The sequence below is a fragment of the Papilio polytes genome, unplaced genomic scaffold (genome assembly GCF_000836215.1).
Source record: "Papilio polytes unplaced genomic scaffold, Ppol_1.0 DF820956.1, whole genome shotgun sequence".
Lineage (NCBI taxonomy): Eukaryota > Metazoa > Arthropoda > Insecta > Lepidoptera > Papilionidae > Papilio > Papilio polytes.
The window spans coordinates 1288367-1309746 of NW_013528248.1; the positions used below are offsets into that span (position 1 = coordinate 1288367).

Sequence of the window (21380 nt, forward strand, 5' to 3'; positions counted from 1 at the left end):
AGGAAAAGGCAGAGTGTCAGCAAGGGTCTCATAGTCAAGTGTTTATTCGCGTGTTTGTAAAACAACCATCCCCATAATCGGACCGACCCTTATTTGGGAGATGGTTTTATTACCATATCAAAGGAATCGCACGACGCACCCCTCGCCCCTCACTTGCCAAATATTGACCATTGTAACCGACCGCGCCCTCTCGCGGAATTGTATAAAAATAAAAGTGATTTATGTGTCTGGACGAATTAAGATTCATTTAGATTTCAGCGAATCCAGTATTCATATCAGGTATCATGTATGATCATGAATGCAGAACGCAATATATACTTCTATACTAATATTATATTATAAAGAGGAAAGATTTATATTGATTTGATAAACTACTGAGCTGATTAAAAAAAAAATCTTCAATAACTACATTATCTCTGAGTAATATGGGATATTTTTTTTATATCTTTTAATATCACGCGGACAAAGTCGCGAGCAACAGCTATTTCGGTTATAATTTGAATTGCTTGCAATGAATCCTCGGTATTTAAAATCACAATTTCAAGTAGTACATTTATGTGTGCTCTTTATATAATCTATACCCATTTTATAGTCTGTGGTGTACTTCTATGTCGCTCTATTAATTTCCAACACAATAGAGGTCAATGCTCCGACAGCCGATTGCAACAATTCAAAATCCGTGGACAAAAACTGTACAGTCACTGTGTAAACAAAAAAAAAGAGTTTCCGTTCCCAGGCTAATGTCCTAGGTTTGATGCTGTAGGAGAGATATACGCATAATTTTTATTTTTTATGTAATAAAGTGAAAAACTATTGAACTGATTTTAATAATACTTTTGGCATTAGAAAGCTACAATATTGCTGAGTAACATCATACTAATATTATAAATGCGAAAGTTTAGATGGATGTTTGTTAGAGTTTGTAACCTAAAAGGCTCAACGGATTTCGATGAAATTTGGTATAGATGTAGAGGATAATCTAGAACACATAGGCTACTCACTTCTGTTTTTTTTTAATTCCACGACGACGGAATCGCGGTCGAAAGCTAGTAGGTTATATTTACAATGTTGCAAGATAAGGTTTCTTACCACGATTGGGTTGATTTAGCTCACCTAAAAAAATCTGTATCTTACGAATTTTATATTTATAAAAACGATAGATTAAAGTTATATGTAGGCAATATTTTTGCTAGAAAAAGATTTCTTAATGCCATCCAGATGAGTTTGTGGAAAAAAAGCTTTTAATAAATATGGACATGAACATTTTAAATACTTTAATTTGAAATATCTTTTTAAAGAACATTCGTATGAAGCTCTCAGCTTCTTTAAACTGTGCTAAGAACTTTTTCGTCTGAGTTAAAGTGTACTTCAGTATAATGCACGAAAGAAAAAGGTTACATCGAACATGTAACATTTTTAAATATAGCACCGGTTTTATTTAACTCTTTAAAAACAAAATTCTGTATTACAGTATTAACTGTGGTAGTGCCCGCTTTAACATCTTAGCACGAATGGGCCGGCACGCCCGGTGTAATACCACGACCACACAGAAGACAGGCGTGAAATGGAACCAATACCGTGTTTCGTCTGATGAGTGTGGTGCCGAAGGCCTAATTTAGGTCCCTTTCTCTTTACCACCCTTTTCTTATGAGAAGATGGGAAGGGGAAGTGGATTTGACGATGGAGAAGATGCGTAGGAAGAGGAAATATCCTCTTTATGTGCGTCTCCTCCTCCATCGGATAAGGGTAGGCGACGCATCTGCAATTGCAGATGTCTATGGGCAGCGGTCGCTTCGCCATTCTGGCGGATTCAGGTGGCCGCTTGCTCGTTTGCCATCTTATGTTATAAAAAAAAAAACAGCAAAAAGTTGTTCGAGTTTTTTGACACGTGTGGAAGACAATGTAAAGAAAGTCGTCCTGTCAACACCATGTAAGGTAACAAGTTCCAAGTAAAAGAGAAGTCTTGCCCACGCGTGTAACCATTATACGAATTACGGGTACTGGCCTTTTGAAAGTATTGTTATAATTCACTATAGAGACAGATCTGGCACAATATGATTTAATTTTTTTGTCTAATTTCTAATAAGAGTTAGAAGTTGTGTAGGTTCGTTTTAGGTTGATAGTTTTTTTTTAATCCGTAGTGTTTTCTATCTTACCGTTAATTTGTCCGTTGCGATTCGATTATTTCACGACTTACTGCGTTCGCAGGATTTATTCTTTGAAAAGAAATAAAAAAGGAAAAGATTTACTCTTACCGTTTTTACATTTTATTGCTAATACATATCTGTTTATTATTTCACCAAATGACCCTTTGATTAAAACCTCCACTGAGCAATATAAAAACATAGTTCCGTAGTATATTTCTTAGTTTTAATAATCTTACTAATGTTATAAATGCGAAAGTTTGGATAAATGGATGGATTTGTTAGTGTGTAGCGTGAAAGGCTGAACCAATCTGGATGAAATTATTCATAGTTGTCGGGGATAGTCTGGAAGGACACATAGGCTACTTTCTTTTGTTTTTATTAATACGAGACGGACGGAGTCGCGAGCGCAAGGTTAGTCTAATATGAAGCAATAATAATCAAATTAAGAAGCCTGTATCAACTATTGTCATGAAATTGATGTAATTCATTGTTATGCTGGAGTTACAATTTGTACCGCCTGGCGTTGCCGTCTCGTCGCCCGAATTCATTTCACAAATGGAGTGATTAATGTGTTTTCAACGCTGCATGGTGTACGTAACGCAGTTTGTTTTTATAAATGTTTTGTTGATGCGCTCGCTGGTTCTATTTATGTCTTTACGCGCTTGCTTAACACGTGTGTTACTTGAAGTTCTGGGCTTGAAAAGGCCCAGTGTCATCTGTTGATTTTAGTAGATATTTATTATTGAAACAAATATCCATAATTTTAAACAATTAATATAATTGTTACTAGCCATATTATTTGAACACTGCACTCGAGATCACGTCAGGAATGCGCGCGAATATCCATACTTCTAGTGACATTAACAGCTGTCAGCTAGGGACGTGACGTTTTTGCCGATAATCTAGTGTTGCGCCACTTCTACAGCACGGTACTGATTTACTTCTTAATAAGTAGAAAGATTGTTTTATAAGTTTATCGTATTAATTAAACAAAAATCCTCTTTTTTAATCAGAATGCTTGATTTAGTTATCCTTTTTATAATAAGTTGGGTGTAATGAAACACTTATAAGACCCTTTTCAATTAAAATAAATAGATATAAAAGTCTGTTTAATTAAATTCCCTTTTGCATGTGTCGCCTAATGACAAAAGTAGGTTAACGGCATCAGTATCAACCTTACCTGATCAATATGATAATGACCATTTCGAAAGGTCCCAATAACGGCTTTTATCTCTTCATTTACTTCTCAATATCAAGAGACAATAATCTGCAGCGTTAATTAAAATGTTCATAGAATTGAAAGCGAATTTTGTTGCTGGTAACTTATCTTTAGGAATTCGATATAGAAATTTTTAGAATGTTAATGATTGAGTTGTATATATAAAAATAATTATATAGACCGCGATATAGTCTACAAGGAATTATAAAAATGTCTTAAGGGTAAACCTCTGATCGTTCGGTTGAACCGTTAAGGAGATAAATAGGAACAAATGTCTATTTACTTTCCCAGTAAGAAAACTATAAGAATCTATTACATATACGTAGAATGTTTCAATGTCCAGTACTCTTGTACATTGACCCTGCACGTATAAACATAATGTAATGCCTACAGACCCTCGCTAGTCCCTAGATAACTAAGTCAAACAAAACACTGGCAAGTAACCGCATGCTGTACTAACGGAAAGCTTTCCACATGCACATACTCCAGTAAAGTCTAGTTCAGGGCTTCCCAAACTTAGTCATTTTTATACGACGTGAACCTACGTGTTTGGTAAAACACGTATTTAGACATCTAAATGTGTGTTTGGTATAAAATGTGCTGATGCCCGTAAACTTCGTTAGCACATAAATGGACTACCCGTTACGCCATTTTGACCTTGCGGAATTAAAAAAAATAGTCTATAATATGCCTATCCATGTCAACTACTCTCCAGTGAAAGTGCCGTCAACAGACAAACAAAAAATATTTAAATGCGATTTTCGTTGTCACCAACGCAAATACACTATCTTCCCGAAACCTGCAATTTTTCTTTTGATATTACAAACAGAGACTCCAGATTTATTATATTTATAGACTAAATAAACAACACGAAGACCTAGGTTACGGCACAATGTTTGGGAAGCCCTGGTTTAGGGCTTGTAGCGGCGAATACCGACAAAGACTGGTATGGTCCCCTCCATTGGGGTGTGCGATCATTTGCGGCGCTGTGATTGTAATGTACAGTACATAGATTTACATGTTTGCCTTTTTAATTGTTTACCGTTTTCATGAACAGAGGGCGGTACAGACGCAACGTGCAATTGGTATCAGTGGATTTAAATCGTCGTATGTAAAAGTGTTAAAGTTAGGAAACTGTATGACTAAAGGAAACACTATCAAGACAACTTTTATAGCAGGAGGTAAATAAGCTAATCTAAAGTTGAAGTGACTAACTTAGCGAGTTGTATTCTGGGATTATCCCAACCGTCGCCACGCTCTGTCCCCACTTGGAGACAGATGAGAATAAAAAATGTCATCTGTCCCACCTTTTGCGACGAGGGGACGGTTGGAATTTATTTTATTTTATAACGGTTCCATCTGTCGCATTATTTGTGATAGTGGGACTAAAGGTGGGACTTTTTATTATCACGAGGGGACAGAGTGTGGTGACGGTTGGAAGGAATCCGAATTCTACCCATATCTGCAATAGAAAAGTGAGATGAGAGTGGAAATGATATTTCTTAGATATTATTAAAAAAAACACTGAATTGGAAACCAAACATATAAGTTTACTCGACACATCTTTACAGTTGCTTAATGTTTATTGCATTCATGCATGTATGTATTTGTGGTGGGGTGGGGGGGTGCATACATTTACGCTAACGATTTGGCGCATCTCCAAAATACATAGACAGGAACAACTTAGATCTTTACGTAACTATTGTTTGCTTGGTAGCATTTAGTTTAAGCTTATACAGTTAAAAATCAGCGAGGAAATCTATGTTTAATTACGTTCACATCAGCTTTCGCTCGCGACTCCGTCCATGTGGAATTAAAAAAATAACAAAAGTAAGTAGCCTATGTGTTCTTTCAGACTATCCTCTACCTCTGTATCAGATCTCATCGAAATCCGTTCAGCCGTTTAGGCTACAAACACTAACAAACATCCATCCATCTAAACTTTCGCATTTATGATGTTAGTATGAACATTTCAGAAAACAATTTGAATCAACCTTTAAATAGTCACTTTAATACGATTAAATTCTTTTGATAGAGTTAAATTGTTCAATTTTGAAAATTATTATAATTGAATATAAATTCAACTACAGAATAACGGTTATATCTCAATGGAATAATTGCACCAACTCAGTTAAATGTTGTGCGAATGTTCGTTGGCACGGCTAGATTAATTATTAAAGTGACGGGGACTTTTTATGGCGTCAGGACGCAAGGGAGATATGTCTGGCCGTAATGCTATTTTCACACGAGGACAGGAGGAACCACAGGAGGGTTGTATGAGAAAAGTATTGCTATTTGTTTAAACGCAGACGTAGAAAGTGTTTTAACAATAGCAGTCTTGCGTGGATACGGTTCTGCCCACGTGTGAAAGTAGAATTATACCAGACTGAGAGGCGTCTATCCTCGCTTGTACCCTCTTAAGTGAAATTTTGGCAGTGCTCACGTTTGTAATAAAATTTTAGTTATTAACACACAATATGAATTTTGTTATAAATTACCTTTTTCTTTGTTACTATATGTCACAAATCATCAACATTTTTTTGTGCAATATGAGACGGGTTTCGATCAACAATACTGTTGATCGAAGGAGCACATATGTTTATTGAATCTTGAGAAATGACACCATGAGATAAATCAACAAGCCAATGTCTTGGTCAAACATGATATACACGAAACTTTTTCAACATGATGACTTTGTACGTTGAACTCGTGTTCGTTTCTCCCTCAAAAAGTCATTCGCGTGTCTGCCTGTAATTCGTTCGTTGTTTAACTGCAACAATAAGTTTTTCGACTTTATGTTTAAAGTATAGGTGATATGTAGACGAGTTTATGGGTTATAATACAGTTTTAGATTTCAGTCACACAACGTTGAATAAGTTGTTAACATAATAATACCTTAATTGTAAATATAAAATTAGATAAGAAGCTGTTTGGATGTTTGGTTTTCTCTAAACCCAATATGTATTTTAATCATGTCATATCAAAAACTACACGAAGCATAGAGAGAGTTTAAAAACCTAATATACTAGCAATATTAGCAAAGATTTCTTGAATACAATATTAAACTGTTTGCGTATGAATATCGCGGTAGTGTGCACGGGTCATTAAACCCAACGCGGGTCCGCGGTCCCGGCGTCAGCTATAATTGCATCGCACGGACAATGGCCTTGCCTCCTCACTATTCGTTGCCCATTCATCAATAGTAACGTAGGACTGTAGGTTCCAATTTACTTTGAACACTTTGAATTAGATATTTAACGTACATTGGAAAAGACTTGCTAAAGAATTTGCTATACCAACTTTAATTAATTGGTTCGTTAAGAAAATACTAATATTTCTTTATCCAGTAATATATATCTATACTAATATTATAAAGAAGAAATATTTGTATTTATGTATGTATTGAAATAACTCAAAAACTACTGGGCCGATTTAAAAAACTTTTTCACCATTAAAGAGCTACGTTGACACTGAGTTTTAGTGGAAGAAATCGCAAGCAATAGCAATAAATAAGAAGTGTATTTTTCCCGCTTTTTTCAAAATACAGTAACCTAAAACTATAACAATTAACTGAAACGAAGTTATCTTAAGAAGTCATGTCCCGACATCTGCGAAAGCCGACTGCTCTAATAAAATCAACCGGTCCGCTGCGAACGCCCCTGTACCCGGCTCCCTTCAGGTTCGCCCTAACCTGATTACAACGCCCACGCTGCACGTTGATTAAATCTTGCTATTCTTTCTATATTTACTTTCCTATAAAATAAATTAAATAATGAAGTATAGCTTAGAATTCTTAAACGGTATCAGTCGTTCACTGCTGAAAGTGTTGCCACATGCCCTACAGTTTTTTTTTTAAATTATCATCATCACCATACGTCCTCTGAGGTGACTAGGCCATAGTCAACCACGCTGGCCCAGGGCGGGTTGACTTCACATATCTCTTTCTTTGCCGATATGTGCAGGTTGCATCACGATGTTTTCCTTCACCGTAAGAATGTCGGGTTGATTATGTACATATGATAAATCGAAAATCACATTGGTACATAGCGGGATTCGAACCCGAAACCTGTAGATTATAACTCTGGCTGAAACCGCTGAGTTAATTATTACAACTGAAATATTAATTTCAACATTATAGTGCCTTACGTAAACACTCTCGTCCAATAACGCGCATGCTCGTTTTTTATTCCCGGCTTTTATTTGCGCATCCATTAGCCAGCGCTGTAACCCCAATAATAAATTGACTCCACACTGTATGCACACAAAAACACTTAATTGTGTTTGTTAATATCGTTATAATGTATTAGTTGAAGTAATTTACAAATTTTAAATTAGTTATTACATTATTAAAAAAGATTATATCATACTTTTAAACAATTTATATAATTGTTACTAGCGATATTAATTTTACATCTCACTAGAGATCTCGTCAGGAATGCGCGCGAATCCATCCTTCTAATGACATTGACAGCTGTCAACTAGGGACGTGGCGTTTATACCGACAATCTAGTGTTGCGTCAATTCTAGAGCACAGTACTAATTTTCTTCTTAACAATACAATTTATGAAAATCGTCTTTGTTTCTTCGTTGCAAGGTTTTCTTGTACTTTTGTTAAGTTAACACAGTTTATTGTCTTCCATATCTTAATAACAAGAGATTTTTTTTTAATGTGTAATTAGATCTTCAAGGTTTTCCAACATTATAACACTTTTAAATTGCGGTTTATTCTGCTAGTAAAGAGTTTGTCTGTTTTTATACATTGCTATAAAAACTGTAATAACTAAATAATGGTACCTTAGCAACCCAACTTGTCCAAGGGCACCTAGGTACACAGCCCAGGCGAGTGATCGATAGTTTATAGCTTACCGCAGTCATAAAGTGGCCCGGTAGCGAGTTAGTGCGCTTTTATTGTCTTTATAAGGGAGAACAAGCTACGCCTCGTTAAATACACCTTCCAGTCTTTTTTGTTACTGTCTATTTTTATGCTGATGGACAAAAAATCATTGATAAATATTTGTGTCTAAATTTTTACATTATTATTGTCTTATTATTACTAGTATACTTCTGGGAAATTATTTGAATATCTTTATATATGACTCAGGGTATTGCCCTATTTGAAGGAGGTCACCGCATCGTCCGTTGTTGGCAATTTCAACAAAGCAAAGGCACTGCCAAGACTGTAATGAGATCTGACAAAAAAGGCACGAAATATAATCTATGTGCCCTAGATTTTGTTACTTCTGGCATTCTTAACACGTTGGCCTCTTTGTTGACTACGGGCAGACGAAGTAAGGGTTTCTCTTCAGTCAAATTAAAAAAGAAAACAGATTTTATTGCAATACGTACTCTTGACTCTTGCGTTGAGAAACCTTTAAAAAACCTTTTCCATTTGTGGCTAAAGTCATCGCATTTAAAATTAATCAAAAAGTAAACTATTGCAGGGACTGTAATAAACTGCACAAAACCCTCATGACGTATTTCATATTGCGACGTCAAAGCCTGCAGGGGTGAATATTCTATAACATGCATAAACTACACTCGGTAACAACACCCACCAGATCCGATCGTTAATCATGCTAAAACCATCCTTAATAACATGGATATAAAACATCGAATGTACCTTGTGGGATATCATGTGGCAATTATTTCGCTCGTTGTACGCTTACGGTATCCAACGGTAATTGTGCAGGCGAGAGAACAAAACAATTTGTCGGTGAGATAAATTGCAAAGCAATTTGTCAAGAAGCAGAGGCCCGTGACTCGGGGCCCTGGTTTGGGGTTCTGTGTCCGGGTTCCGGGATCAACGTAATGGGTTTGTTTATCCATTCTAATGAGTTATCTCGCGACTGATCCAAATTGTTTTTTCGCCCTCAGACGAAATTTTCATTAAGCCCACAAACTGGTGTGTTTCCGGACAGTGTCTTGTTGTTCGTCAAATTAACTTTTGGACTAATGAATAGACTAAAACTTGTAAGAACCTTAGTGAAAATTTCCACCCGAATTAGCCTGTAAATTTTGTCTTAAATTGGTTTAATCCGCATATAAAGAAACATTGCTTTTACGAAAACCTTACCTGTATAAAGCTGAAAGTAGACGTGCATATTATATGCAGCATGTAAAGGTCGTATGCAAATGTGCAGCAAAGAGCAGAGAGGTTTGACGTCACTAAATTTTACGACTTCAGATACCTATAGAACATGTAGTGTCGATATCCGTATCTCGAGTTTTTGTAATTTCACTGTTTTGTCAGTAACGACATGTAACCATAAATTTTAACATTTTAAAACCGAACAAGCATTCACATAAAATATAGCTTGAAATATAATGTTAATGACGTTGTAGACTTTTTTTTATATGTTTAAAGCTGTGATAATTATTATTGGTAATAGAAAATATACCATAGTCGTTTTTAACATCGTTTGTAATTTGAAATGATTGAAAAGTTAAGTGTAAATTCTATTAATATTTAAATAAATCGGATTTAGCTATAGTTTTGCTAGTTTATGTAGGCAATGAAAATGGCACGAGGCATTTCGTCCGCCGGATGTCGCAGCGATGGCGCGGAGTTCGTCCGCCATCTTGATTTGCCCCGGACGTTCGTCTGCAAATGGCAATTTCAAGTTCATCCTTTTGCAGCGCTGTACCATTCAACAGATTTCCTGAAACATCCAACAAATGCAATCAAAGATTTCCCTTGACGTTTGCAGTTCCTGTTAGCGCTTACGTTCGCAATGAAATTGGTTTTAAAAATAATCTTTGATGTTTTCCTTATTTTAAACAGTATAAATCTTGATTAAGACATCCCTATTAATGGACAGTTAGTAGTATTTCTGTCGAAACACGCGTACAACTATAGAAACCTTTCGAAAAACATGTTGGCATATATTTATTTCAAATAGTAGTATTGTGTACTTTGGCAGTGGAAACCCATGGTTAGACACTATCGCACACACAAGGATGACCGCGAAACCTTATGGCTTCGCTTCTCATATTTCCGCGACTCAGTTGACCTGGAGTTGCGGTTACTGGCTTCACATTACACACGATTCCGATTTGATTCGGAACAATACAATCGTTATATCCTCAATTTAATGTTTAATCTTGAATGTTATGAAAAGCCAGTATTTAATTAACTCTGTACTCATCAGCATCAATTTCCGAACAAGGTAATGTTTACTAGTTAACAAAGTGCTTGTTAACGGATTAGTAATGTAAGGCTATAATTACATTGAATCCGTATTATCCTTGAGACACGCTGACTCACGGGGCCCGTCTCACCTTGAATACCAATGTACACGGAAATGCAATTTTCGTCTTCCTCCATTCCGCCTTTGTTCGCTAAGGAACTCAATATTACATCGATATTGGATTATTTAATTCCGTTATGGTGATTTTTTTATACAATAAGGTGGCAAACGAGCAAGCGGCCACCTAAATCCGCCAAAATGGCGACGTGACCGCTGCCTATAGATATCCGCAATTGCACATGCGTTGCCTACCCTAAATCAATGAAGGAGAAGACGCACATAAAGAATATATTTCCCCTTATTTATGGCATAAGTGTACACTTTGTGCTTTTCTAAGTTAAATTGCTTTTAATTATCATATCTATATTAGAGAGAACAAGTAAACTTATTGGTTTTAAAATATGCCCAAAAGAAGCTATTGTCTTAAATGAACACAGACCAATAACTGTCGCACGAGAAATATTGTACTTTCCATTGAAGTACGTGTTCTGCTTGTAAATTAGATCCGTACAGCTCGGCGTAATTTAAATATGGTAATCTAATTAAATTTGGCACATGTTTGCCTGGTACTTTTTGAAGGATTTTTGTGTGTTGCACAGAAATGGATTTAATATCTGATTAATAGTTTTATTCTCTTTCACTCCCTTCTTAAACTATACCACTTGGCTTTAGCAGTCTTTTGCTTAGAAGAAGAAGAACCGTAAAACTCAGCAGTTTTAATAAGACGTTCTTATAAAACGCCCAAACCTTTAAATAAGATATTACCTAACTAACCTAAGCACAGACATTAGTATCATTGAATGTGTTTGTTATATAGCGTAAATGTAAAGGCATTATGCCGGCTTGTAGCTGTAGAAAGGCTGTAATGAGTGTACGCGGGTGAGGCGGTAAGGCGGCGAGGCGGCCGGCGCGTGGCGTGGGCGTCTGCCCTTGATCGATCCGTTGCCGCGTGTGTCACACTTACTTTTCGTGTCTCCCTGTAGGGTGGATGTGTAGCCTGGGTATGTTAAGACGGTTCCCAAACCGAAGAATTTTGAAAATAAGAGAAATAAGGAAATTAATTATGAAACTAGACAACCAAACTTTATTTAAGCGCATTTATGTGGACAGAAAAGTCTGAGTAATTTTTATACTTGATGTTGATACAATACATTTCTTGTTTTAAAAAAATCTATCGTATTGCTCTTTACAAAGTAAGTTAGGCTTATCCTGCAGTAGAATAATACAAATGTCTTAATTTTGCGAGAAGTTTGGTTGTCCTACAGCAACCCTCTTTATAGCATTACAAGAAGTCCTTCGAAGTGCGCGATCCGAAAGCTATGGATTTCCGCCGGCTGTCGGCAGATTATCGCTAAACCTGGCTCGAGGCTTACGACTTACGCACTAGAATGCAAATTACCTACACATTCTGTTTACAATTAAACGTAACACCCATAGCGGACAAATGAACAATGAACTCGCTATGTTCTATTAATGATTTACACAAGTGATGTCCGATGTAATTTATTACGACAAACCAGAAAAACTTAGTTCTTCATAACATATATACGTACATCTTGATCCACAATTATTTAAGTGATAAAATCTTCATATAATATCATTAATGACCAGTAAATTAAAATGTATTTAACGTTAATAATTTCATGCATTCGAAGCACGATGTTATCTTGGCTTCATTTTGCTAAAACCAATCGACTCGATCAGTGGAGTGTGTGGTAAATTTCATATAAATACGCTAACTAGAATTTGAGCTAGTAGGTCACAAGCAAGCTGGATATTACTAATTTTCTCCCGCTAATGCGGTTTTAATTTAGAAATTAATGATGTTAGTAAATTCTAGAATTACTAGAATATTGAAATTTTACACTTGATACAGATTTTATCATTAAAACCAAGCTTCTTCATGTAAACCAGAGTTTTTCAAATTTAAAATTGGTTTATCTTAGGATTGGTTCGTAAAGGTAATTTTAAAATCTGAATCCTTACTATGTTTTTTTTTTAAAACGAGTACCGTACTATTTATTTCATATTCAAACTAACTTGTATATTTAGAAAATTGCTTATTCTTAGAAACTTCCACTTCAATTGATTGTAGGGAGCGCGTCGATGTATCGGCGTCCCGCTCGAGCTGCCGTGAGTTACGGACATGTGCTACTGTCGCATTGCAGGCGACCGCTACTTTTGCTAACTCCACTACTCTTAACTACAGCATATTGTACTGGGAATCTGATATCCAACAGAATATTTAATATAAACTTACTTGAGTAAAAGTAATTTTGAGTAAAAGAAACAAAAAATAAAAGAACTTTTTCACACTGAATCAGTAATTCTACTTTATAACCGAGATCGTTACCAAGCCATGTTATAGACGACATACATATTTCAGAAGCTCCCAATAACGAAATATCGACGTCTGAAAGTATAATAAGGTATTTTCTTTGCCTTAACTCGAGTCCCGCGGGAGGGCTGGAGCTTAGACATCGATCGCGAAACAGAATAACAAGTAATCTAGAGATAGAGGCTATCAAGTCCAATGATGCGTTACAAAGGAAATGAGACGATAATAAAGATGCTGATATACAAAACTGACGGTCATTATAACATCACCCCAAAACCTATTGCGATCTACAAACGCCCTGTCATAGTACCCTGCGAGGGTAGTCTGATTTTTTATTTGAATTTGGGGAGAGAGTATTTCCACGAAATCACGTTGTACTAAACTTTTAAAAGGGAAGTTTTAATGGAAAACATTATTTTCGTTGGGTCTGATTTCTTTATGAATATAATTTTCTTTTTAAACTTCAATATAAGTTTAGAGTGTATTCTTAGACGTGTAACTGTGATATCGTAATGGAAATTATTTTAAAGACAGGGAAAAAAACAATGCAAAGTAAATTCGTCGCGATACAATCTTATAAGCAATTTGAAAAAATTCAAAGAATAAGGCCGTCATTTATTCTCATAACTTTTTCCAGCGCAATAGGGTGAAAATGTAGTTTGCATTTTTACTATTATTGTGGCAATATCATAAATCTCGAGTAGTTGAGACAAGGGAACGGAATTAGCGAGGGCCGGACCCGCCCCAGCGATGCTAGCTCCGATTAAATAGTAAATTATTTCTGATTGATGACAGGGTCAGCGGTCAGCAGGGAGACTAACATTCAATATATTTGTACTATACGACTTTTATTTTGATCTCCATTGAATTTGTCTCCAGTTTAGATCAAATTGGATCGATTGTATGAATAAAGCTCTTGTATAAGTAGCTTTACTATTTTATTATTTAATCCATAAAATTCAAAACATTATTATCGCCTTTGTGACATAAAAACGTGTGGTAAATTGTAAGCAAGTTTTTTTTTAAATTCGTGTTAAACTCTATGTATATATTCAGAACAAATTAAAAACGGAAACTACAATACTTGCGCAATAATTCATCGTTTTCTGGCTCCGGAAGCTGCGGAAAGTTGGCAGATGGCGCTGCTGCGTCGAACTCCGCGAGTAACGGCCGGCGACGCAATATCACGAGATTGGACGCCGTATGGAAACTTTACGTATTTGTTCCCAATACAGCTTTGTAAAGAGATGAGTTTCTATATGTGTGCGATGAATTCTACATTGAAACTTTATTTTGGAAATTCCAAGCATACAGTGAAATGTCAGAAGCAGTAAGATATTTCTTGATAGTTGATTCAAAAAGCTTCTGCAAATTTAAAGTATTTTTATTTTAGTCTATGCATCGGTCAGATACACCAAAATACGTAATTTATCATAAGGTAGACCAGAAAATATTTCATTTAATTAGATCAACCATTTCATTTATATTAAATTCTTTGACATGTAATTAGCACTTAAAATGGGATGGCATTGTTCGTAATATACTTAAACAATAAAAATGAACCAAATACACGAACAAATTATTCACATAATGCTCTAAGTGTTCAATTCGGAGAAGTTTTCACATGAAACAGGATGTCGTCAAGCGTTATTTATGGTAACTGCCTCTAACTTGGCAATCGGCAGACAAAGCCACCAGACACATGTTTTTATATAAGGGTAACGTTTCCATAAAATTTATAGCTACAGGTCTACGAAGACTTAATCTTCGAAATCAAACGGGGGTAAAAAAAGTAAAAACTTTTTCTTTATCGACAGAGTGCAAGAGAATCAAAATTCCGTAGTAATCATGATCCTCCAGTCTTTGACACCCCTGGCCTACTGAATACCAACCGTCTATGCAAATGGCTAAAGTTTTGCACAGCGATTATTTAACTTGTCCCCGGCGTGCTATTCATAATTAATACGGGATCAGAGACTTACTCGTAATTATTATGGAGTCATGAAAATCTCCGTCGGTCGGATGTCGGATGTCACTCGCTTTGTTTTTTATTCATATCTTTTGTTTTTTTGCCATGTTATTGGTCTATTTGATGTCTGAGATTTTCTGCGTTTACGGTTTATATTCAAACAGATTGCTACTCTATTACTACTATAGTTTTATATTCGTAAACTTGTAACTAACAGATTTAGCGGTGGGATTTTTATGTCCGTCTGGCAGTCTAGAGAGAAATCCTAAATTAGAAACGTGGTTCAACTTGGATTGAAGGTATTAACGTGATTTAACTTCAACGGTGGTCAAATAAACTGTAGACGCATTTAGAAAATAACTATTTGTTCGTTAACAAGCACTAATTAGGCAAGCTAAGATTTATGCACTGCGGCATTTGAAAACTAAATACTGTACAGATACGGTGTAAAAGAGAAATCTAGGTTGTTCTTTATTGATTTTGAAGATGAAAGCAAGCTTTGAACAATGATAAAGCATTTGTATTTGAAAATGTTGCGGTAACTTTGTCAGAATCACGTACGTTTCGTACATTTAGGTTAACGTCTAGCTTTTCTTTATATTGTGTTCCAAATCCAGTGGTGAGGTGGAAACTAAATCCACGAGGCAAAAAATATAGGGCAAGTTTTTCTTTTCTTTTTAAATGTTTAGATTTTTTTTCTAAGCAATTGCAAGGTAATACGTTGTATAGCTTGCTACACCTCTTATCAGGAATAGATTGCGCTTTAGGTTTTCTTTTAAAGAAAAGATGCAAACAATTGATTAAGAGAGGATGTGAAAAAACTAATCGCCGAAAAATGTTGTGAAACAGCGCAGTCTTTATCGGGTAGTGATGTTTAAAGAAAGAGCGAAACAAGTCGGGATCGATACGTAGTCGCAGGACGCGCGCCGCTGCCTCCACTTCGGTAAGAGCCGAATCCGGTACGTGACTCTACTTGTTGCTCGGCCGGAGACCAAGCGAAGGACAGCGCTCATGCTGTACTGGAGATAGTCATAATCAAAGAACATCTCAAGTGTCACACAACTTGAGTAAAAATAAGGATTAAGAAATTATGTTTGTTAATGCTTTCGCTAATATTCAAATCAAAAATTTACCTATTACTACTTAGAAAAATTCAATATTGCTTGTTGAAAATTGAATATAGTTTTCCAATTTAGTAGCATTTACTAGATTTCGCATGCCAGTTCGCTTGTCTGTTATGTAAGCGATAAATGAATCTCCCGTAAAAGATCTACGTTAGCTTTAGCTACGCTTTCTGTATGGAACAACCATAATACCGCAAGTATAATAAGCGGATAAGCATGACTTATTAATCTTGAGACCCATGTTGAGCGTCACATTGCGATATAAATAAAATTGTTATTAAATTCTTGACAAATTATTTTCATATTTCACGTTTTATTACCACACAATTTTGTTTAAAAAATGTGATTTGACCATTGCTGTCATTTGTTATATGGTATTTCTGCTGTCTCTGCAAGTGAATTTTATTTATTGTTTGCCCTGCCGCCCCTCGCGACTAGTTTACTCGGAAAAGTCATTTATCAACATGATATGATCTATGGAGTGCAAGCATCCGGTGTTGTTTTGATTTTATGTTATTCATTTGTTTTCTGTTTTGAAACTACCTACAGTTGCGAGTTGACAAATAGTTTGCTGTTAAAAAGAAGACTGCTTGGCTTAGAAATGTTATTTTTGCACATTGAACAAACCAATTACGAATTGTTTTTAGGAACTTAATACTGGATGAAAATGTTAGAGACCGCACGCATTCAAATTCACATGAAACAGCTAGTGAATCATAACATACTTGTTTTTCTGTGAGTTGTTCGTTTGTCATAGGTGTCTTCGCTGATTGGTTTAATCGACAGCCAGGCGGTCGCCACGGAGGGTATTTACGTAGTCGTACTTTTGCATCGGACGAGCGCTAACTCCTGGAATTCCCAGTTATTACCGCAGGGGACGCGGTGCCGGGGTTGTTGGCCGGGATCGATTCGCCGCACCGAACGGCACCGCACAGCGCCTGTACGACCGGTGCACGAGGTTACGACACCTTCGCTGCAGTGGTAGCACATCCTATCTCTGGGAAATACACTGAGTGTGTACCAAAATAAAAGCTTGACCGAACAGATGTAGAGGGAGAGACGTAGAAGGTGCAATCTAAACTTATATATAATGTTAACGTTGGTTTGTTTGCTGTCGTATATCTTTTCTATCCCTGTGGACTTTACAAGTGTGCCTACGTTTTGCCGTTAATTGCTAGGTGGAAAATCAATCGGAAGTAAATTAAGCACCGAAACAAATTCAACGTTGCTTTGCCGACTGTTAATTGGCTGCGGGCGGCGGCGCCGAGACGGCGGCGGAACCTCCGCAACCCCGCCGCCGCCGAGCCGCGCGCCTCGCGCCGCCCGCCCTGTCCCTGCCGAGCCGGTTTTATGAGCGCGAAACCCGTCCATACTCGCGACAGTCTGTATGCCTCTTAAATTAGCTGCTAAGTGGGATTGAATTGAAAAATATACTGATTTACTTTTAATTTATTAACGGCTTTTACAATAAAAGTAACTTTTCAAATTCATATAAATTTTGGAAACGGTTTGACAAAAATATGAAGTAAGAATAAAAAAATGGTCCCAGTAATGCAAGTTGTTGGTTAGTTATTTAGAAGAAGACCCCTTGGAAGCGGCAGGAAAATGAAGGAAAATATGTGTGGTGGTTGAATTGGAGCGATGTAGACGTCCCAGTCGACATTATATGTCCATTTGCTGGGCTTATTTTCTTGTGCGGGGTTATCAAGTTAGGGGTGGTACGCAGCGGGGGCGCGGGGTGCCGCAGGGCGGGGGTGCGCGGCTATCGACCGGCGCCTCCCCCCGACCCCGAGCCGCTCAGTTTCCGGGCGAGAGTCGCGCAGTCAGCTCGCGTCGCGCCGCGACTCTGTCACTCGTTAGATAGTCCACTCCAAGCCTTCACCATGCTGATAGGACTCGTTCGGGACTCGGTGATGCAGTGCTTCTGCCACTCATGCCGCGCTCCCGTTCTGCCTGCGGGCTGGGAACAACGTGCTGGTGCTAACTCCTTAACGAACTCCTCGCTGCCTACCGGCGACGCCGCCACTCTCACTATGGAGACGAACGCCCTTTGGTCTGGCTTATCTACCAAAAGACTTGCTATTCTAATCTATTTGACTTGTACTCACAACGCTTATTAACCATCTATTGCTTACAGCGTCGACAGGACGTTCGAAGGTAACCTAAATCCTGATGTAAAATTTTCACCAAGTACCGATGTGTCATTTTTGCCTGTGTTTTTAATTCATTTTCCTGATACATGTAGAAAAACCTTTATAAAAGACAATATGTTTTTTTGAAAGTGTTGTAACATTTTTTAGATAATTTTTGAAATGTTTCGTCATCGAAAAATTACAGGATGAAAAAGCCGGCCGGCCGGCGGGGGGTGTGGGGCAGGGCGGGCGGGGCAGCCGGCGTTTCGATCGCACCTCCAGCACGTGATCCACAGCCGGAGGGCGAGAGCGGCTGACATCATTACCATTTCTTTCTTTTATACGTATTTACGACAATTCTTTATTAAATTAATCACTTTGATGTGATTGTAAAAAGTTTTTACAAAACCCACTTTTGTAAAGAATACATTTTTTCTTTTCATGGCAGATCATGAAAGATTTGAATTTTCCTACTAATTTCCATTTTTCTAATTACTTCCTTGGTTCCCATTTTAATAATGTCTCGTCTGCGTCGGACATTTTGATTTATCATAACCGCAATGTCAACCATTTTGTTTCGAATGTTCGAACAGCATTCGTCCACCATTTTGTGCACTCCAAAATAATATTTATTATTTTCCATCTTGTACATTGAAGATTATTTACAAAAATAGATTATTATAGCAATTACATTTTTAATTAAACCAAAATTACAATTCAAGAAGTTATTTATCCCCGAAAACACGTTTCTACTTTGTTTTCATGTCTTGGTTGTCATGTATTCTACACGTTATGAATTCATCGCCCCAAACTCCCACCTAATGACAATTTTAATTAGTTGTATGTTAATACACCCTGCGAGGGTCTTTACTGCAACATCAAATTACTCTAGTGTGGTTACATAATTTCCAAAATCTGCTCTAAGAAGTATCGTCCCCAGATTTGTCAATACATCGGTGGTAAATCACGATGGGGAATAGACAAGATAATTGCTTAGGGTGCATTTACAGCATCACAATTTAATTGACTCAACAAGTTTAACACCCCTTTGGATCAATTTCAAGAGGGACCTCCCGTTATACGATTCACAGACTCATTGACGCTTGTTATCGCAATCATTTGCATAGGAATGTCGTCATAGGTTACCAATTACATCAATTTTAGGGTGTATGTTTCATTATTACTTGTTTGCATAATGTAAAGTAAATATTTCGACACTCAATTTTCTTAACTATAATTTATAGTAGATAACTATTTAAATTGGAGAGACGATATCGTACAAGAAGTCGGAAAAGAATGTATGAGAAAAGGAAAAGATAGGGACTTATGGAAAGGGTTGGAGGACGCCTATACCCAGAATGGGGTCCAGTTACTGGAACAAAAAGGCTAAATAAATAAAATAAAAAACTATGTAATTATTCACGTTTTAGAAAGCCGTATTTTTAATTTTTATTTATCTAGTCTAGTATTTTAGGTTAAAGTCGGCCGACGGGTCTGTAGCGGTGATGCATTGCGGACTTGACGTCGCGTGTTACGTCGTACTTTGAAAACCATTTCTGTGGCGACTGAATTCTACGTATTGCTCGATAATGCTTCAAAAATGTTAATTCTACACCGAAATCTTTATCAATAACAGTTTTATATTCTGAAAGATAATAATTTACATATTTTTATAGGATTTTAGTCTAGACTTTATATCTATACGTCGACTGTATTAAGATTAATTAAGCAGATTTAATCTACTTTCCTGAACAATGACGTCAGATGTGCAGCTTTTAAATTCGCGTCAAATAATAGCCGGTAAAAGTACTCGAGAACGTTGCTGTATACATTTTAATTAAAATTTTCAAACTAGACTTCCATCTCGCTAATGAGGATCCCTCGCTTAATGTTCGCCTGTCAGGGCTGCTACTTGCGTTTTACCATTTATTGTAATATTTTCAGCTCTTTAAGCAATATAATATCTAGTACTCCTACTTATCCTAAATTGCCGTTATTATTTTTGAGTTTTAGCATGGTTGGAAAAGTTTCAAATTTATCATGTACCGGTTTTGTCAATAGACTAAACGGATCAAGTAGCAACCCTGTACAAACCCCAAACAGTGTACTGTAGCTGGAGTTCCTATGCGCTGCGCCACTCTCCATTATGTTCGACACGGCGGTCGCATTTGCATCGCATTTAAAACTCTTACGTGGCAACGCCCGTATTCCCAAAGGTAGTAAATTCTCTTTCTGGCTTTCCCCTTGCGCGTTTTAATACCCAACTTTAAATATATTATCAGTTTTCATGGAGTATCGTGTGGCGCCGTAGCGTCGCCCACCGCCCTTCGTGTACTTTTTTAAATATTTACAATCAATTTTCCTACATGTGCTTTTTCCCTTTTAGAATTATTTCTTTTCTTCAGACACTGTCTGGTGTTATTCTTTACTTTTGTAGATAAAGTTTTCATTGGTATTCAGAATTAACTTTCTATTTGACACATTGTACGACTAAATGTTTATCAAGTTTCTCCGGTGCTCTTGTTACGTATGGTCTCGGTGGCAACGGAAATTATTTTGAAAACATAAACAGTCGTAGTAATTTGATTTTGTTTATGTTTAACATTATGGATGTATTACTAAACTCTCGTAGATTTTAGGTATTCTACACTAGTGACTTCATAAGTTATGTAAATCGATGATTAAAGTGGAACGTAAGAGCAACCGCACTCTGCCAATACTGACCGCATCGTGAGTTCACAGGTCAATCAGCTAACTACCTGCGATTTCATATTAGTTTCAGTTCAAAGTTTTTAAGCTAAAAGAAATATTGAACGTTATAAAAACGGTCATAAGTAATTTTAATTTGAATCTGCGCATGTAATAGCTGGTCGCAATTAGAACAGATTGGAATAGTAAAACGTAGACGTAATTCACATCACCATCAAATCCGACTCACTTTTCAAATTAAAGTCGGGGTCCCAGTCGGCCGAGTAAAGTCGAGCTCGGCGTGAGGGATTATCCTCATCTGAGGGATTCTGCGTTGCGATTCCTCTCACGTGCGGCCCTCCCCCTGTCCCGTCCTCCGTCTCGTGCTGTCGAGCCGGCGCCTTATTACCTCACAACTATTGCTTACGATGATGCTTACGTGACGAACAAGAAACGACGAAGTTCAGCGAAAATCATATGTGTATTTGATACTTGTCTGACTTTAGATATGGTTAA

General features: G+C 36.9%; 1 protein-coding gene across 2 annotated transcripts in view; it reads left to right on the forward strand.

The window, feature by feature from the left end:
- The window catches only part of LOC106110012 (inner centromere protein), a 36105-nt gene that overhangs the window by 4729 nt on the left and 9996 nt on the right, over positions 1 to 21380 (forward strand). Inside the window, exon 1 of one of the 2 annotated variants that reach the window (XM_013291687.1) lies at positions 17913 to 18021. The exons of the other annotated variant lie outside the window; for it this stretch is intronic. Within the exon in view, the coding sequence (XP_013147141.1) occupies positions 17928 to 18021 (94 nt within the window). The 5' untranslated portion in view covers positions 17913 to 17927. Of the gene's footprint in view, positions 1 to 17912; positions 18022 to 21380 lie in introns of those variants that run through there. 2 annotated transcript variants of the gene reach the window in all.